Source organism: Symphalangus syndactylus, chromosome 9 (assembly GCF_028878055.3).
Source record: "Symphalangus syndactylus isolate Jambi chromosome 9, NHGRI_mSymSyn1-v2.1_pri, whole genome shotgun sequence".
NCBI classification, from domain to species: Eukaryota; Metazoa; Chordata; class Mammalia; order Primates; family Hylobatidae; genus Symphalangus; species Symphalangus syndactylus.
This window is the reverse complement of record NC_072431.2, coordinates 92,164,201-92,180,719: the sequence shown is the minus strand read 5'-3', so window position 1 is coordinate 92,180,719 and position 16,519 is coordinate 92,164,201. Positions and strand designations below refer to the sequence as shown.

Here is a 16,519-nt window from a genome sequence, read left to right as displayed (position 1 = left end):
TAGCTTGTCCTACTTATCTGAAGTCAAACATAATCCACTTATTGGGCCATCTGCGGGATTTCCTCCTTGGCTCATCCAAGTCCATTTTCCACCTAACTCTGCCATCAAAGTCTGACCGCCCTGGGCTGCAGGGATGGTCTTCCCTATCCTGCAGGTGTTGTTTGGGGGTAGAAAATGGAAACACCATCAGGCAGCTGGGGAATAGGAGAGTGGGGTCAGCGTTCCCTCCCTGAAAAGGGGCCTTAAGTTGGCTGCATCCTCCCCCGTTGGCCAATATACAGTGCCATTTGCCCCACAGCCAGAGCTGATGTCCAGGATCCAAGAGGTGTGGGTAGGAGTCGCCATTCTCCTCTATTTCAGTTAGCTCACTGAAAAAAGTTGTTTCTTTTTTCCCAAGACCTTTGATCTACAGGCTTGAAAAATCCTAGTGCTCAAGGAAGGCATACAAGCCCAGTAAGCTGCCTTGAGCACTCAAATCACTAACATTTTCTTTAGCTCAGCACAGTAATCAGTAGGAAACAGGAGAAAAGGTAAGATTTTGTTTTTTAAAAGAAGCAAAAGTTGTTAGAGAAGAGGAAAGAAAAAGTAGTCAAGCAGAGCCCCTTCCAGGCCTTTCTAACCAAAACATTTTACATATTGTCTCTAGGTGCTCAATAATGTGCAGGGATATGTTTAATATTATAAAACAGGAATTCTTTTATTAAGTAAATTTTAAAATAAAATTAAAAAGTAATGTGTTTCCTATTAGACCATTTCAAAAGTACAGAAATGACACAGATAAAAATACTCATGAGTGCAGTGTCTGGAGATAAGCATTTCAAAGTCTGTGCCCTTTTTTTCTTACCCCAGGCTGCCTCTTGTGAACCTGTTCACAAGACTGAAAGCAAAAAGCACCCGAGACAAAACAGTCAGCATGGATTTCCAGGTGGGTACAGTAACTTCTAGAATTGTGGTTTCTATAAGATGACTCCTGGGCAGTAGATATTACTTTTTCCATAGTACTTGTATGTGTGGGGAGTTCGGCAACAGATGATATGGTTTATGAAAATATTGCTTTCCAAGATTTCCTTAGATTTTATTCAGATTTTATGTTAACTAGATAATATAATGTTGATTCTATTACTCAGAGTCATTGTAGCTCACCCACCTCAGGTAGAAAAGAAAAGAAGTTGAACCTAAATCATCAGAATATTCAGGGCATCCATCCATACAACCCGCTGACCCATTAGGTAAAATGAACCCCTCAATAATGATGAAAGTATCAATCTCAATTCAACAGATATTCATATGTGCAGTACAGTATATTCTAATAAGATGCTGTCAGTGTTTCTGTGAATCCAAAATTTAAACCATTTAATTGGCAAATGTTTACTTAGAGCTGGTTTGCCTCTGGCTAGTTTTCCTTTGGTGTGGCCAAAATGTTCCCGGTGAAGCTCACCTTAGCCAAAAGGAGAAGGGCAGGAGGAGTAAAGGACTGTGAATTTCGACTTGTTTTTCCCCTATAATGGTCGTCTGCACTGTGCACAAGGCCACTGTCCTCTCCAGCTGTGTGTGAGTCAAAGTTCTTAGGGAACCATGACCAAAAGCTTAGAATTAAATTAATCTGGGATAACTCTTGTAAGAGTTTCTTCATACTTAGCTATTCTCTCTATAAAATGTAATAGCCACACTATGATAGATGTAGTGCTAAGCCCTGGATATATAAAGATGTGTATATGGGCCAGGCGTGGTGGCTCATGCCTGTAATCCCAGCACTTTGGGAGGCCGAGGCAGTGGATCACAAGGTCAGGAGTTCGAGACCAGCCTGGTCAACATGATGAAACCCCGTCTCTACCAAAGATACAAAAAATTAGCCGGGCGTGGTAGCATGCACCTGTAATCCCAGCTACTCGAGAGGCTGAGGCAAGAGAATCGCTTGAATCTGGGAGGCAGAGGTTGCAGTGAGCCGAAATCGCGCCATTGCACTCCAGCTTGGGCAACAAGAGCAAAACTCCATCTCAAAAAAAAAAAAAAAAAAAAAAAAAAAAAAAAAAAAAAAAAAAACAGGTGTGTGTGTGTGTGTGTGTGTGTATGTTTTCTTGTATATACAGTCATACGCTGAATAATAATGTTTCAGTCAAAGATGGACAAATTATAATGAAACTGCCCTATACATGTGTAGCATTTTTCTTTTATATTGTATTTTTACTGTACCTTTTCTATGCTATGTTTAAATCACAAATATTTATCAGTGTTGCAATCGCATATAGCATTCAGTACAGCAACACGCTGTGCAGGTTTGCAGCTTAGGAGCAATAAGCTATACCATATATCCTGGGTGTGTGGTAGGCTGTACCATGTAGGTGTGTGTTAAGGGCACTCTACAGTATCTGCACAACAAGGACATCGCCAAAGGCTGCATTTCTCAGGATATTTTCCTGTCGTTAAGAGACACATGACTATACATGTGTGTTTGCTGTTATTTTTTTGTTTTATCTAGTTTTTTCTCTTGTCAGATAACACTGGGCTGTCACAATATGCCAAGCACTGGGCCAAATCCTTGATATGCATCATGTCAGGAGTTCTCACAGCCACCCATAAGGTAACCACAGGACCACTGCCTCACAGGTGAGGAAATGGGGCTAGAGAAGCTCAAGGCCTTACCACACAGCTTATCTGTGGTAAGTAGAGCCCCATTTGGACCTACGTCCTTCTGACATGACAGGCCCAGGTCTTGACCACTTTGTACATTATATGTATACTCAGATAGTTATTGAGCTGTTGAAAAATCAAAGTATCAGGGAAATTTGAGAAGATGAGACTAAGGATCATTCATTTTTGAACTCTTCCCCAGTGGAAATCTACTTTTCTCTATTTTATATTTGTAAGATCACATTTCAAGAAAGGGTTTCATGGCAAAAACATAAATTAAAACAACACCATCAACAATAATAAATTGCAAACCCTGAGTTGAACTAGAAGTAATGAAAATTCATGAGAGATTTACAATCATGAGTTATATTCAAGTTGAGGACCGCCATTTTAGTGGTGAATGGCAGCCCAGTAGCAGAAAGTGGTTCAACAGAAGCAACCTCGGGCCTTTGCAGAGCATATGGGCCTTGTAATTTCTGCTGTGCATAATGCCTGGCTCAGAGTAGTCTATCAAAAACTCATGGTTGGATGACCAGTCACTGTGGCTCACGCCTGTAATCCCAGCACTTTGGAAGGCCGAGGCCAGCAGATCATGAGGTCGGGAGGAGATTGAGACCATCCTGGCCAACATGGTGAAACCCCATCTCTATTAAAAAATACAAAAAAATTAGCTGGGCATGGTGGCACGCACCTGTAGTCCCAGCTACTTGGGAAGCTAAGGCAGGAAAATCGCTTGAACCTGGGAGGCAGAGGTTGCAGAAAATGAATTTTTCCTCAAACCCCAATCCAAAGTGGACTTTGACTTAGATTCAATTAGTGGAAGTGTTTACGAATTTTGTACAAAATCAAACATCACCACTCAAGGCATGCATGTGATAGATTTGTCATTGCAGTCTGCCCTGCTCATGGTTAGATCATGCTGCATTTGTTACATGTTAACCTACAGAAAAATGAATACCGTTTAATGTCATATCCATTTTTTAATCGAGAGAAATAGGAAGATCAGAGAAAACTTATGTAATGCATATTGACTAGTACAAAAGAATCCCACTAAAAATGTGTATACATTATGACAGAAAAAAATATATAATGAGTAGGAGAGGTTGAACCAGAAAAATAAACGTGGGAGACCTATAAAGGCTGTTGGTGAGAGAGTACAACCCTGAAAAAGATGAGGCTGGTCACTTGTATAGACTGATGCCAAGCTTCTGCTTTGAGAAAATATAGAATTTGGCAACTCCAAGTAGAGTCACCACATGAATGTTTATCTCAAAAACTGTTTACAAGCACACTGGTTGTAACTGTGGCTTCCCAATTCATGATTATAAACAAAGACTCAATAAACATTTATTGAATGGGATGGCTCAAACTGTCTGCTACTGTGCACCTCCCACAAGGCACAATAGTAGGTAGCTATGTCCTGTTTCTCTACATTGTGAATGGTGAGAGTGGATGTAGACGTTTCAGGTATCTTATCCACCTCAAATTTGCCAGACGGAATGCCGATTTCCTTTCTGACAGTGCCGTCATATGAAATGGACACCAGGAACTGAATGACTTCACCAGGTCTTTCTCGATACCAATATATAGATGTTGCAGAAATTGTTACTCCAGACACCACACATTCCAGGCGGGCTGTTTTTGACAGCGTTTTAGTACTGGAAATTTGAGGTTGCTCTAGGTGAACTGCACCATATACACACACTGGGGAAAAAAAATGGGAGGGAGTAAATAAACCAAGAATTTGGAATTTATAAAAATATATAACAATAGAGAATATCAGTCCAAAGTGATTGGGGGAGCAAAACTACTTACGAGCCCCAAGGACTGCCAGTGTTGATGCGGGGAGCATTGACAGCATGTCTGCAGGCACTGTGCTGTCTGCCAGGGCAGCCTGGAATCACTGCAGAGAAGCGTTAGACCTCTGTGGCTTGGCTGAGTCCACCAAGTCAAACTTCCCATGGGTGAGGGTGACATGGGGCCCCCTGCATCATTGTAAAGCGGTGTCCTCACCACCTGTTAACACTTCCAGTCTGTTTGAAGACAGTCCTGCAAGGTCTGCAGCCTGAGATCAGACCATGTAGTTTAGACGGCCACCTCAGACCACACGGCAGCCACCCCAGCAAGTTGTCAGGCTGGTGTTGTTGGTTGTTGGGGCTGTGACATGCAGCATTGTCTTCTGAGAGCTTGTCTTCAACCAGCTGGAGAGATGTTGGTCCTTCAAGCTGCTTAGCTCTGCTCAGCTACCCACACAGCCTGCAGCACGGGGTCCTTCTGGTCACCTTCATGAGGCTGGGCCCTCCATCCCAGTTTGTTTGCTTCTGTTGAAGATTCAGGTTCCTGTCCCCTCCCTCAGCTACCTGAATAATGTACGTCTCCTGAATCCCGGCTTCTCCTCAGTGACAGTTTCCTATTGTCTGTTGTTCTTTCTCTAACCCAAGACATTTAATCTGTCCCAAGGTATTTTTACAAACTGCTCTCCCCAGTGTATTCCTTAAAAGCTGCTGTGTTCCAGATTTCCATTCTTAATTTACCCACTGGGAGCTGCAGCTCACTGCCACTGCCCAGCATCACAAGAGAGTATCATAATCTTATATCACTGTCCTGGGGAAAGAGCAAAGGTCAAATTATGTTTTCTACCAAATGCATGTCACTTTTGCACCACTACAAAGTAAAAAAAAAATCTTAAGTCAGACCTCAGTTAAATCGAAAACTGTCTGTACCCATATCCAGCTAACTCTCAGACATTTTCAAGTACGTCTGACACGGGATCTCAAACCAAGTCTGCTCATAGCCAGAGTGAACTCATTCCCTTCCGCCAAACCATATCTTCTTCCGAGTTCCCTGTATGACATGACTACCCACATTGCCCAAGCCGGGAACTTGAGCATCAGCCTCAATTCTCCCCTCTAACTAATTCACCACACTCCAATTCCTGAGGATTCTACGCCCTAAACATTTCCTGGCTCACCACTGCCTCCACCTCACACACCTCCATGCGTCCCATCTCGGCCCCTCCCACCTACCTTCCCCATGGCCACTAGACTGACCTGGTCCTTTTCCTGCTCTAAAGTCCTCACTCTCTCTACCTTGCCTCTGAAGATGAAGTCCAGAGTTCTTAGGATAAGAGATTCTCTGTGTTGTGGCCACTGCCTCCCCGTCCTTCCATCTTCATTTAGTCACTCTCTGCCTAGAATTCCACGACCCACTTCTATGGATTGACTTGAATTTGTTTGTGTTTGGACTGCATTCCACTCCACATTCCCTGGCTAATTCCTGTTTATCCTTCTGGGCTCAGCCCCAGGCAGTCTTCCCCAGGAAGCTTCCCTCACCCAGTAAGTCCAGGATGGAGATGCTTCAAATTGCTTTCTCTTCACGCCACCTAGTGCCTTCCTCTCTCCTAGCACCTCCTGCCCAAGTCTTGGCCTGTTTACCCATTTCTCTCTCATTCTAAATGCCAGTTAAGAGTTCCCAGGGGAGTAAGATCATGTGCTGTTTATCTCTCTATTCCCAGGTGTTTGTTGAATAGATGAAAGGGTGGAGTGAGGGAATGGATGGCCATTGTAGTATGTTTTTTGTCATTCTGTTGTTAACAAAACATCACCATTTAAAATACAGTTTTTAAAGAGTTACCAAGCAGTGGACACTTAGTGAATGCCTTTAATGTGTCAAGCAGTTTGTAGCCATTATGATATTTAATACCATAAATTTAGTATAATCTTCACAAAGCCCTACTCAAAACAGTTCAGGTAATGGGTCAAGGTTTAACAGCTTGTTGGTAACAGATTTAAGATTAATTCTGTCAGGCTGCAAAGCCTGAGCTCTTTGAATATTTCTCTCTGCCTCTGTTTTCTTATCTACCAAATGAGAATAAAATCACAGCTTACCTTACTGGCTGTTGCAAAGAATAAATTTTAGCCCAGGTAGACTGTTTAGGGCAATGCCTGACACGGAGCAAGCCCTTGGAAACTGATGGTAATTTGTTATACTCTCCCACGCTGCCTTCTGCGAACCTGCCCCAGCTCACCAGCAGCAATGCACCAGCCACACCCTTGTCTTGCTGAGACAGACTAGCTAGGAGGCTCCCTAAAGCATGAGACGATGAGAGGGAAAGAACTTGGGACCATTTTTAAGAAATAAAACTTGTAAAGTCTGGTGATGATGCCTCTGAAGGTGAGATCACTTAAGAAAGATACAGTCTTGGTCTCTAAGCTAGTCTATCACCCTGGAGGTTGAGGCTGAAACCAAGTAGTATAATTCAGAGGGAGATCAATTTTGGACATTGCTGTTTTCTTTATTTTGGAGATGAGGAAACATGGCTAGGACATTTAAGGCCTCGCTCAAGGTCACACAGCGTTCATGAAGAGTAGAGCAGGTGTTGGTGAGGAGTGAAGGTGGAGGTTTGTGGTGGTGAAGGTTCACTGCAGTGGCAGAGTCTCTTCTTGAGGAAATGAAAGATGTTTTTCTATAAGGAGGTGACTGGGGAGCTTGCTCCTCCATTTGGCCACACCCTGATAATCACCATTTCACCAAATTTACTCTTGTGTGGAGTAAGGCACTGAGAGAGGGGACAGGCAGAAGAGGGGGCATCTCCTCTCTGTGCCCATTCGGTTTTATCAGCACAATTAGAAAAATGAAATGAAGGAACAACCCCAAAACAGAATGAAAGTTTCCTCCTGTACGGCTTCTGTCCTTCTCACACAAGTTGGAAGGCCTTAGCCGTGAACTGAGCCTTCAGTAGAGGTTAGAGACGCTGGGCTGTTTCAGAAGCACGGCGTAGCTTTTTTTTTTTTTTTTTTTTTTTCTTGTTGCTCAGGCTGGAGTGCAATGGCACGATCTTGGCTCACCACAACCTCTACCTCCTGGGTTCAAGAGATTCTCCTGCCTCAGCCTTCTGAGTAGCTGGGACTATAGGCATGAGCCACCACGTCCGGCTAATTTTATATTTTTAGTAGAGATGGGGTTTCTCCATGTTGGTCAGGCTGGTCTCAAACTCCCGACCTCAGGTGTTCTGCCTGCCTCGGCCTCCCAAAATGCTGGGATTACAGGAGTGAGCCACAGCGCCTGGCCTGCAAGGCGTGTCTTAATTATCAATCTCTAGCACAAAAACAGAAGTTGAGAGAGGTGGACAACGAGTGAAGGAATGTGATGGACTGAGTTCTTCAGAATTGTTTGGACTTTACATTCATTCGTCTTTTTTACTGCTGTCATCAAGGCACACATAAACTTTCAATCTTCCATCGAAAATGTGTTTGCTTTTGTTTTTTATTTGTATAAATTTAAGGAGTACAAGTGCAATTTTGTTACACACACATAATGCACAGTGGTAAAGTCTTGGCTTTTAGTATACCCCACACCTGGATTATACGTATTGTGATGTGAAATTACTTAATTTCCATCTGTATTCCTTCTGCCCCCACCACCCTTACAAGCCTCCAATGTCTGGTTCCACACCCTATGTCCACTTGTACACATTATTTAGCTCCCACTTATAAGTGAGAACATCCAGTATTTGTCTTTCTATTTCTGAGTTGTTTCACTTTAGATAATGGCCCCCAGTTTCCTCCATGTTTCTGCAAAAAACAGGATTTCATCCTTTTGTATGGATAAGTAGTATTCCATTGTGTGTATATATCACATTTATTATGGATAAATAGTACTCCACTGTGTATATATACCACATTTTCTTTATCCGGTCATCCACTAATGGAACATTTAGGTTGATTCCATATTTTTGCTATTATGAACAGTGCTGCAATAAATATATGAATGCAGTCTAATATAATGATTTGTTTTTCTTTGGGTGGATATCCAGTCATGGGATTGCTGGATTGAATGGTAGTTCTATTTTTAGTTCTTTGAGAAATTGCCATACTGTTTTCTAGAGAAGTTGTACTAATTTACATTCTCATCAACAGTGTATTAAGCATTCCCTTGAAAAGGCATTTAAATTCAGCTTAGACTTCAAAGAATTTCTTTTTCTTCTGCACATACAGCGGCAGAGGGGTTTCCTGTTTCGTGCTGGAGGATCAGTATAACACAGGCTTTCTTTTTTTTCTTTCATTTATTCTATGTTAAAAAAGACTGCTTTATATGAAGGTAGTGGGCATAATGATCTTATGTGTATGGCTTTGCTTTAATACAAAAATCATAGTCATATAACTTAGCAGACATTTGACTAAACCCCCTCATTTGTCAGATAGGAGAACAAAAGTCTAGAGAAGCTTGGGATACACACATATTCCACACTGGGGTGCTGTTCAAGGAGAAGTGGAAGGCAAATGTCTCATCTAGGGAGTATTGCATCACCCTGCCATGGCGACTGTCTACTCACATCAGTTCCTGTGCAGGCTGCCCACGGAAGAAAGTACTGAGAAGTGGGCAGTCATGTTTCCTATGCTTCTAATTGCTGACTCTATTGCAAAATGAAAACAGTCCCAGGGCCAAGAGCTTGGAAGCTGGAAACAGGAGTAGGCTTCCAGTATCAGCTTTTCAACCATTTTGTGTTAAATCGCAGCAAGTCCTCCACCCTTGAAATCTCTTCCAAAATATTTTATTTGTGCATTCTTCAGGGTAGATGGTCAGATTCTTAAATGATCAGTCTCTAACAGCACTGTCCAATAGAAGTAAATATGGGTCACCAATGTGAGTCACACACTTAAATTTTTCTAGTTGCTGCATTAAAAAAAGTAAAGAGAAGCAGGTAAAATTAGTTTTAACACTATTGGCTTTAGTCCAAGATACCTAAATATAATCATTTCAACTTTTGATCATTATAAAAGTTATTTCACTTTTAACACTAAATCTTCAAAATATGATTTTAGACCCACAGCCCATCTCAGCATGGACTATTGCACTTGGTATGTTTCCCATGCTCAATAGCCACAGGTGGCTAGTGGCACCTGCATTCAGGAGCACAAGTCATCCTGCAAAGGCTTCAGAGACTGAACTGGAGCATCTTTAAACAGACCCCTTTTGATGAGATATGGATCACTGAGTCTGCACAGGCTGAGAGCCTCATCTGTATTGGGACCAGGGAAGGGACCTCCAGGATAGATGGGGAGGCGAGGGACAGGGGACAGGACTTTTTTGCTTCTATGCCCCGGGGAAACCCAAGAGACCAAAAGTGAGTGAAAATGCCCAAGGCTTTGTTGGATCGGGAGGAAGAGTTCTTTTTGTGCAGGGCTGGGGCAGTGTGCAAGGCTGCACAGGGCCCAGGCAGTGCAGTAGTTCATGCCCTCGATGCCTGTCTCCAACTTCAGTACTGCCAAGGTACAGCTGCTGCCATCCTTGGCTGTGATTTTATCTGCTTTCAAGATGAAATCCCACTGCACATCCAACTTGGACATGGCCAGCTGGTGGAGCACCTCAGGGACCTGGCCCTTCTGCTGCTGGTACCAGTGGATGTAGCTGATCCTGGTGCGGACCACGCACTGCAGGATGACCAAGCTTCCCTAGTGCCCCAGGACATGGGCCAGCTGCTCCGGCCTGATGAGCCACCAGCCAGCTGTCAGGGAGAGAGCAGTGAGGTAGGGATGACCCAAAGCCTCGCCACCTCTCCACAGGTCCTTAGGTAGGAGACTGACCTGGAAATAGGATGACCCAAAGGAAGGCAGGGCGGCCCAGCACGCCTCTGATCCTGACTGGGGGAGAGGAGCCCAGAGTGACCTGTTTCAAACTGTGGACCTGAGCCACACTTTCCTGAGTTATGGTAGCGACCAGCTTAGGGCCTGAACTGCTATTTCCCTGGTGGTGCAAGGAGGTAACTGATGAGAGAAATGGGGGAGGAAGAAAGAAGTCCCAGAGAAGAGACAGAAATCTGACCACAAGGTGAAGGGAGGGATGACCAATGGCCAGAGTTCTGAAAAAGGCTTAAAGAGTGTTGATGGTATAATTAGCAATAATAGCAATCATTGGTTGGACACCGGTGAAACTCTTGCACTGCACTAATTGGTTGATGGTCATTGCTTTATTAAATCCTAAAATAACTCTATAGGATAAATGTTATCTTCAGTTTAGAAATGAAAGAGTAAGGCTGTTATTTTAAGTAGCTTTTCCAAGGCTGTAACACCTAAAGAGAATCAGAGTTGGGTGGGAGAGAAGCCAGGCCTGGCTGGTGACAAATCTCCTGCTTCGTGTAACCATCTTATACTCAGAGAACAATGAGTGTGCTGCTTGCTCCAGAGGAAGGGACAAACACAAAACAGCAATCCCTGAAAAAAACCCATGCCCACCGGCTGAGCCAGCACTGGAGCGTGTCACCCAGAGGTCCTAGTAGAAGGAGATTTTCAGTGCCCTAAAATAACATGATAGCTGTGTAGTCTTGGGCAAGTTGTTTCACCTCTTTTTCCTCATCTGTAAAGAGGGGTGTCATGGGGCCACACAGAGAGTAAACAGGAGAATGTGAACGGAGCACGCAGCACAGTCCCAGCTGCATAGATCATGCTCAAGAAATGTGGGGTGTTGTTGTTTCACCTGGAAACTGGATGGGTTCCAGTAAATGATCTCTGGGGTTCACACAAAGTAGAAATTATAGGGACTAATGCAGTTTTCAAGAACCAAGTGTGTGTGCGCGTGTGTGTGTGTGTGTGTCTCCAAAGGAAGACGGCTAAGTCAGGCCAGCAGACAGAGAGGGCGTGGAGGCAGGACCAGCTCATCCTCTGCCAGTGGCACGTCATTGGAAATGGTGAAGACAGTGCATTGGGAAGGGCCAGTGAAGGACACACCTGCCAGAGGCTTGGAAAAATAGACCCAGCCTTGAGTTCCTACTGAAATGAAGTTTCATTTTCAGCTTTGCTAATGACACCCAGGACCTCCTGAGTAGTCAAAGAGATGGCCATGAGGGGAAGGTTGTGGGCATGGCAAGAAAAGGGGTCTGGCTTGGGAAGGGAATCTGTGAGTCCCTGGGCTCCCATGACCAGACCCAGTTCCTGAGCTTCTCTTCGATGTCAAAAACTGAAAGTCATGAGTCCAGTTTTCAGCATTCTCACAGGCAGGGCTTAGGGTAGTGCTGAGTTGGTGAGAAGGTGGTCAAATACAAAGCTAGCAAGACATTTTGACAGAGGGATATTCTGGGGCTATCATTCATACCCTCTGTAGACCTTTAGCCCAGTGGTGGGCTAGGGTATTGGGAAAGAAAGTGACAGCTATGGTCAGAAAAGGTCAATGCAGGGAAACAACAGGTAGAAAGTGCGAAATACAGACAGTTAGCAATGGAAATGGGCAAATTATTTGTCTTCAATCTTTCTCTATTTTCTAGATTTTTTTAGAAATAAGAAAATATTATTTTAGAGGAGAAAAAAATTATAACAACTACATATGTTTTCAATATTCGAATTGGTTATTTAATTGCACCTTGTGCTTATAAGGTGCAATATGCACATAAAAAAGTGGTATGTTTCATTTTAGTCTCATCATAACAAATCAAACCATATTAGAGTCACATCTCAGGTAATATAACAAGTCAACATGGCATTGCATAATGAAGTGCAGTGGAAAGCCTCATCCTGAAGGCATATCTTGAAGGTAAATTTAATATAAGAAAAAAAAAACTTCAGTAATGCTTACAAGATACTTATGTCATCACCGATTCATGCACAAATTTGGTTATTACTATTTTATAATAAATTTGGTGACTTTTGGACAACCTCACTGGTGAGAATAATTTTTGTAAAGTTTCCGCTTTCTAATTTTTTTGTTTGTTTATTTCAATAGTTTCTGGGGAATAGGTAGCTTTTGGTTACATGGATAAGTTATTTTGTGTTGTCAGTGTTCAAAACTATGTTTCTCTCAATTGTTGTTTTAACTGTTTTAATTCAATTACTGATCATTAAAGACTCAAAAGTTGTTAGCAATAGCCAATCAGCCAATCATAGATTTTTTGTTTGTTTGTTTTTTGAGACAGGGTCTCACTCTTTAGCTCAGGCTGGAGTGCAGTGGTGCGATCTCTGCTCATTGCAACTTCCACCTCCTGGGTTCAAGAGATTCTCCTGCCTCAGCCTCCTGAGTAGTTGGGATTACAGGTGCGTGCCACCACACCTTGCTAACTTTTGTATTTTTGGTAGAGACGGGGTTTTGCCATGTTGGCCTGGCTGGTCTTGAACTCCTGACCTCAGGTGATCTGCCTGCCTTGGCCTCCCAAAGTGCTGAGATTAGAGGGGTGAACCACCACACCCAACCCAACCATAGATTTTAATAGAATCTGCTGTAAACCTGCAGCCATACATTCTGTCTGGTGACATTTGCTTTCCTTTCCTCTACTTGTCTTCCCAATTCAGTGGGCCTGTGCTCTTCTCGATGTAGCACTTACAGGTTCTATTTGTCTAAATTAGACACATATTTAAAATAATAATGGGGGAAATCTTGGGCAAAACGCAGTCAAGGTGTAGGAGGGCTTGCCCTCTCAAGCCCTCAGGTGGCGTTTGAAGGAGTCTGACCAAGATCCCGGATCTCCAGGGAAAGAGAAATGCAATGTTGGGTGAGGGAGAGGCGTGTCATCTCATCCCACGTCATCCAGTCGCTGCCCAGGTGGAAGCAGACCTCAGCCAGTGTGGGGTAGGGCTGCAGTGGTGAGGAAGAGCAGATCCAGGCTGAGGCGGCCCCTGCATGAATATCCACGGACTGAGGGCTGGACCTTTAAAGTCACGCATCCCCTGCATCTTCCATGTGATTTATCCGACCCAGGACAGCGGTCTTCTGGCCATCCTAGAATCTGAGAACTCATCTAATCAGACTTTGTCATTTTGTCATGTAGGATAAATTGGGTATTCACAGGATGACAGTTATTAGCGAAATTGACAAGACTGGGACACCAGAAAGAGGAATGCCACTGAAAGGTTTTGATGAGAAGACTGTGGATAAAATTTTATTTCTTTTGTTTCCAATTTACAACTTCATAGCACTGTTTGTTGGGTAAAAGTTTTTGTTAAATCTGTATTTTGTGGGAATTAGTAATCCCCTCTTTCAGCTTATTGAGGTATAATTGATAAATAAAATTATATATTCCAGATATACAACATAATGTTTTGGCAAATGTATACATTGTGAAATGGTTACCACAATCAAGCTAATTAATACAGTCGTCATCTCACATAGTTACCTTTGGGTTTGTGTGGTGAGAACACTTAAGATTTACTCTCTCAGTAAGCTTCAAGTGTACAATATAGTATTACTAAATATAGTCACCATGCTGTATTCCAGATGTCCAGAACGTATTCATCATAGAACTGCAGGTTTATATACTTTGACCAACATGTGCACCTCACTACCCCTATTTATTTTTGTTATGTTTTGTAATATACACAATGCATTTCTATCCTAGTTCATGGTTCATAGTTATAGATAAGCAAGTGTACATATATATTAGGGGTTTATTCTTCAATAAAATTATGCTTTTTTGAAGAAACAAAAAAGCAAGAAAATTTGGTTATGAAAAACTATTAATTATTTTTTTTAAAGCTATAGTAATTAACATATTGTGCTCTTGGCACAAAGATACACAACATAGGGACTCAGCCCCATATGTAAAGTCGAAGTTGTGCACACACAGCCACCCCACCTCTGGCTGTGTCTTCAGAGAAATTGGCAAAAGTACAAGCCGACATGCACAGTGGAGAAGAAGAGAGAGCAGAAGGAGCTGAATGAGCATATGGAAACTTCACCATCACAAAGGTGGCCTTGAACTGGGGGTTAAGGACGGGTTAGGTCAGTAATTCGGGAAGAAACTGGCTCTCCACTTTAAGATTCCTACCTAACTCCCACCCCATGCACAAAAGTAAAATCAAACAAATACATGTGCAGAAGAAAACCTTCAACGTATTGGGAGAATAAAAATGAGAATATGTTTATGCTTCAAGGTAAGGGACAGGCTTTCTTTTAAAGGTGTGATCCCGGAGGAAGGAGAGCAAGTTAAAGCAGATTCATTTAGTGCACAACCTTTTCTTGCCTGAGGTCACAGGAAGCCAGAAGGAATTGCAGTGGTGGGATTATCATGCAAAAATGTGAGAATCTGTCAAAGCAGCAGCTTTCAGGGGTTGGGGGAGATAAGAGTGAGGTGAATTTGGTGGGCTGCGAGGTAGCCTGTGAGCAGCTTTCTAGAACACCTTCATGTGTCAGCCTCTGGACAGTTCCTCAGTCTCTTGCCACTAGTGCAGCAGTTTTCAAGTCAGTTTGAATAAGAATCAGCTCTGGAGGTTATTTTAAAATGCACATTTTCACCCTTCATTCCAAGATTCTGTCTTATTGTGTTGGGTGCTTCCCAGAACCTGTACTTTTTTTATTATTATTATTAAAAGCCTCACATGCTTCTGATCCAGGTGGTCCATGGAGTACACTTTGAGAAACACTCTTCTAGGAGCCAGGACTATAAGGCCGATTCAAGGTTTAGGGTTCTGGAAGAAAGAGGATCCAATAGACAAGAGACCAGATACACATGAACCCAGCACTGCTCCCCTTCAGTATTCTGGACTCTGGATTTCTTGTAGACTCAAGCTTCTCTATCATTATTCAGAAACCTCTTCCTCATGACCACATTTGTTTAATCTCATTCCTGCATACCGGGGCCTTTGACACATCAGCTGTGATATTTTCTAAATGGAAATTAATTCTTCACGGTAAGTGTTGCTTCCCTGCTTTCTTCTCCTGCTGTTTCCTGGCTTATAATTAGTTTCTTACTCTTTACACCAGCCATGTGCTTCCAGTTCATCAATTAGAATGAAGGACTGCATTTTGAGACAGGAAGAGTCATTTTCTAAGACCTGCCTCAAAGTCAAGATATTTTAAAGAGAAAAAGATTTAAGACAGGTTACAGCCGGGAGCGGTGGCTCACGCCTGTAATCCCAGCACTTTGGGAGGCCGAGGCGGCGGATCACAAGGTCAGAAGATCGAGACCATCCTGGCTAATGCGGTGAAACCCTGTCTCTACTAAAAATACAAAAAATTAGCCAGGCATAGTGGCGGGCGCCTGTAGTCCCAGCTACTCGGGAGGCTGAGGCAGGAGAATGGCGTGAACCCGGGAGGCGGAGCTTGCAGTGAGCAGATATTGCGCCACTGCACTCAAGCCTGGGCGACAGAGCGAGACTCCGTCTCAAAAAAAATAAAACAAACAAACAAACAAACAAAAACAATAGCCAGAGTGTGAGCTCCAGTCAGTGAAAGAGAATAAGCCATATGGATTCCAAATGAAATAAAGGAATGAAGCCTGCCTGGACTATCCAGGGGTGGGGGGCAGCCTCCTTATTTTATGTCCATTCATCATATCCACTCTGATATTCTCAGACACAGGGTAGAGACCACAGTCAGTCCATCCACCTATGGGACTGCACTTTTAGATAGACTTGGGCCTTTAAAACTAGCATTAGAGGGGGAGCTTCTATGTGTCCTCACTCTAATGGGGGACCACGTTGACAGTATGCGTTTCTTGGTATCAAAGTTAGCTCAGATGCTGTCTCCAATAGCCTTGAAAGACCTGGTTATTCCCCTTCCCTAGGTGTACAAATTTCTCAGGTAATTGGTCTTTGATCTTTTGGGGGAAAAGGCTCGGAGAATCACTGCCATATATACTTGCTACAACATTACAAGGTTCTCCCTCAAGACAATCTGCCTTCCCCTTCATTCAAAGGACTCCGAGTTGGAAAATAGGAGGAGATGACATCATTCTTTCATTCATCTTCTCTTAATACGTTCCAATTACATATATATATATATATGAGAGAGAGAGATATGTATCTATGGAATGCATATGTGGAACACCATTGTGGTAGCCCAATTTCCTTACCCCTAGGAACACTGCGGTTTATTAGCTGTCACCCCAGATTTCTGTAGAGCAGGGCTCCTTGGCTGCTTTTCTGGCTTTATGTCTTCTCACACTAATTCTGCCCATTTGGACTCA

The 16,519-nt window shown here is 43.0% G+C and overlaps 1 gene segment (V, D, J or C); it reads right to left on the bottom strand.

The window, feature by feature from the left end:
* Window positions 1-4,492, bottom strand: part of LOC129490013 (T cell receptor gamma constant 1-like) — a 58,264-nt gene extending 53,772 nt beyond the window's left edge. Inside the window, 2 exon segments of the C gene segment in view lie at window positions 4,019-4,335; window positions 4,447-4,492. Coding sequence covers window positions 4,019-4,335; window positions 4,447-4,492 — 363 coding nt within the window.
* Window positions 4,493-16,519: the final 12,027 nt, after the last annotated feature.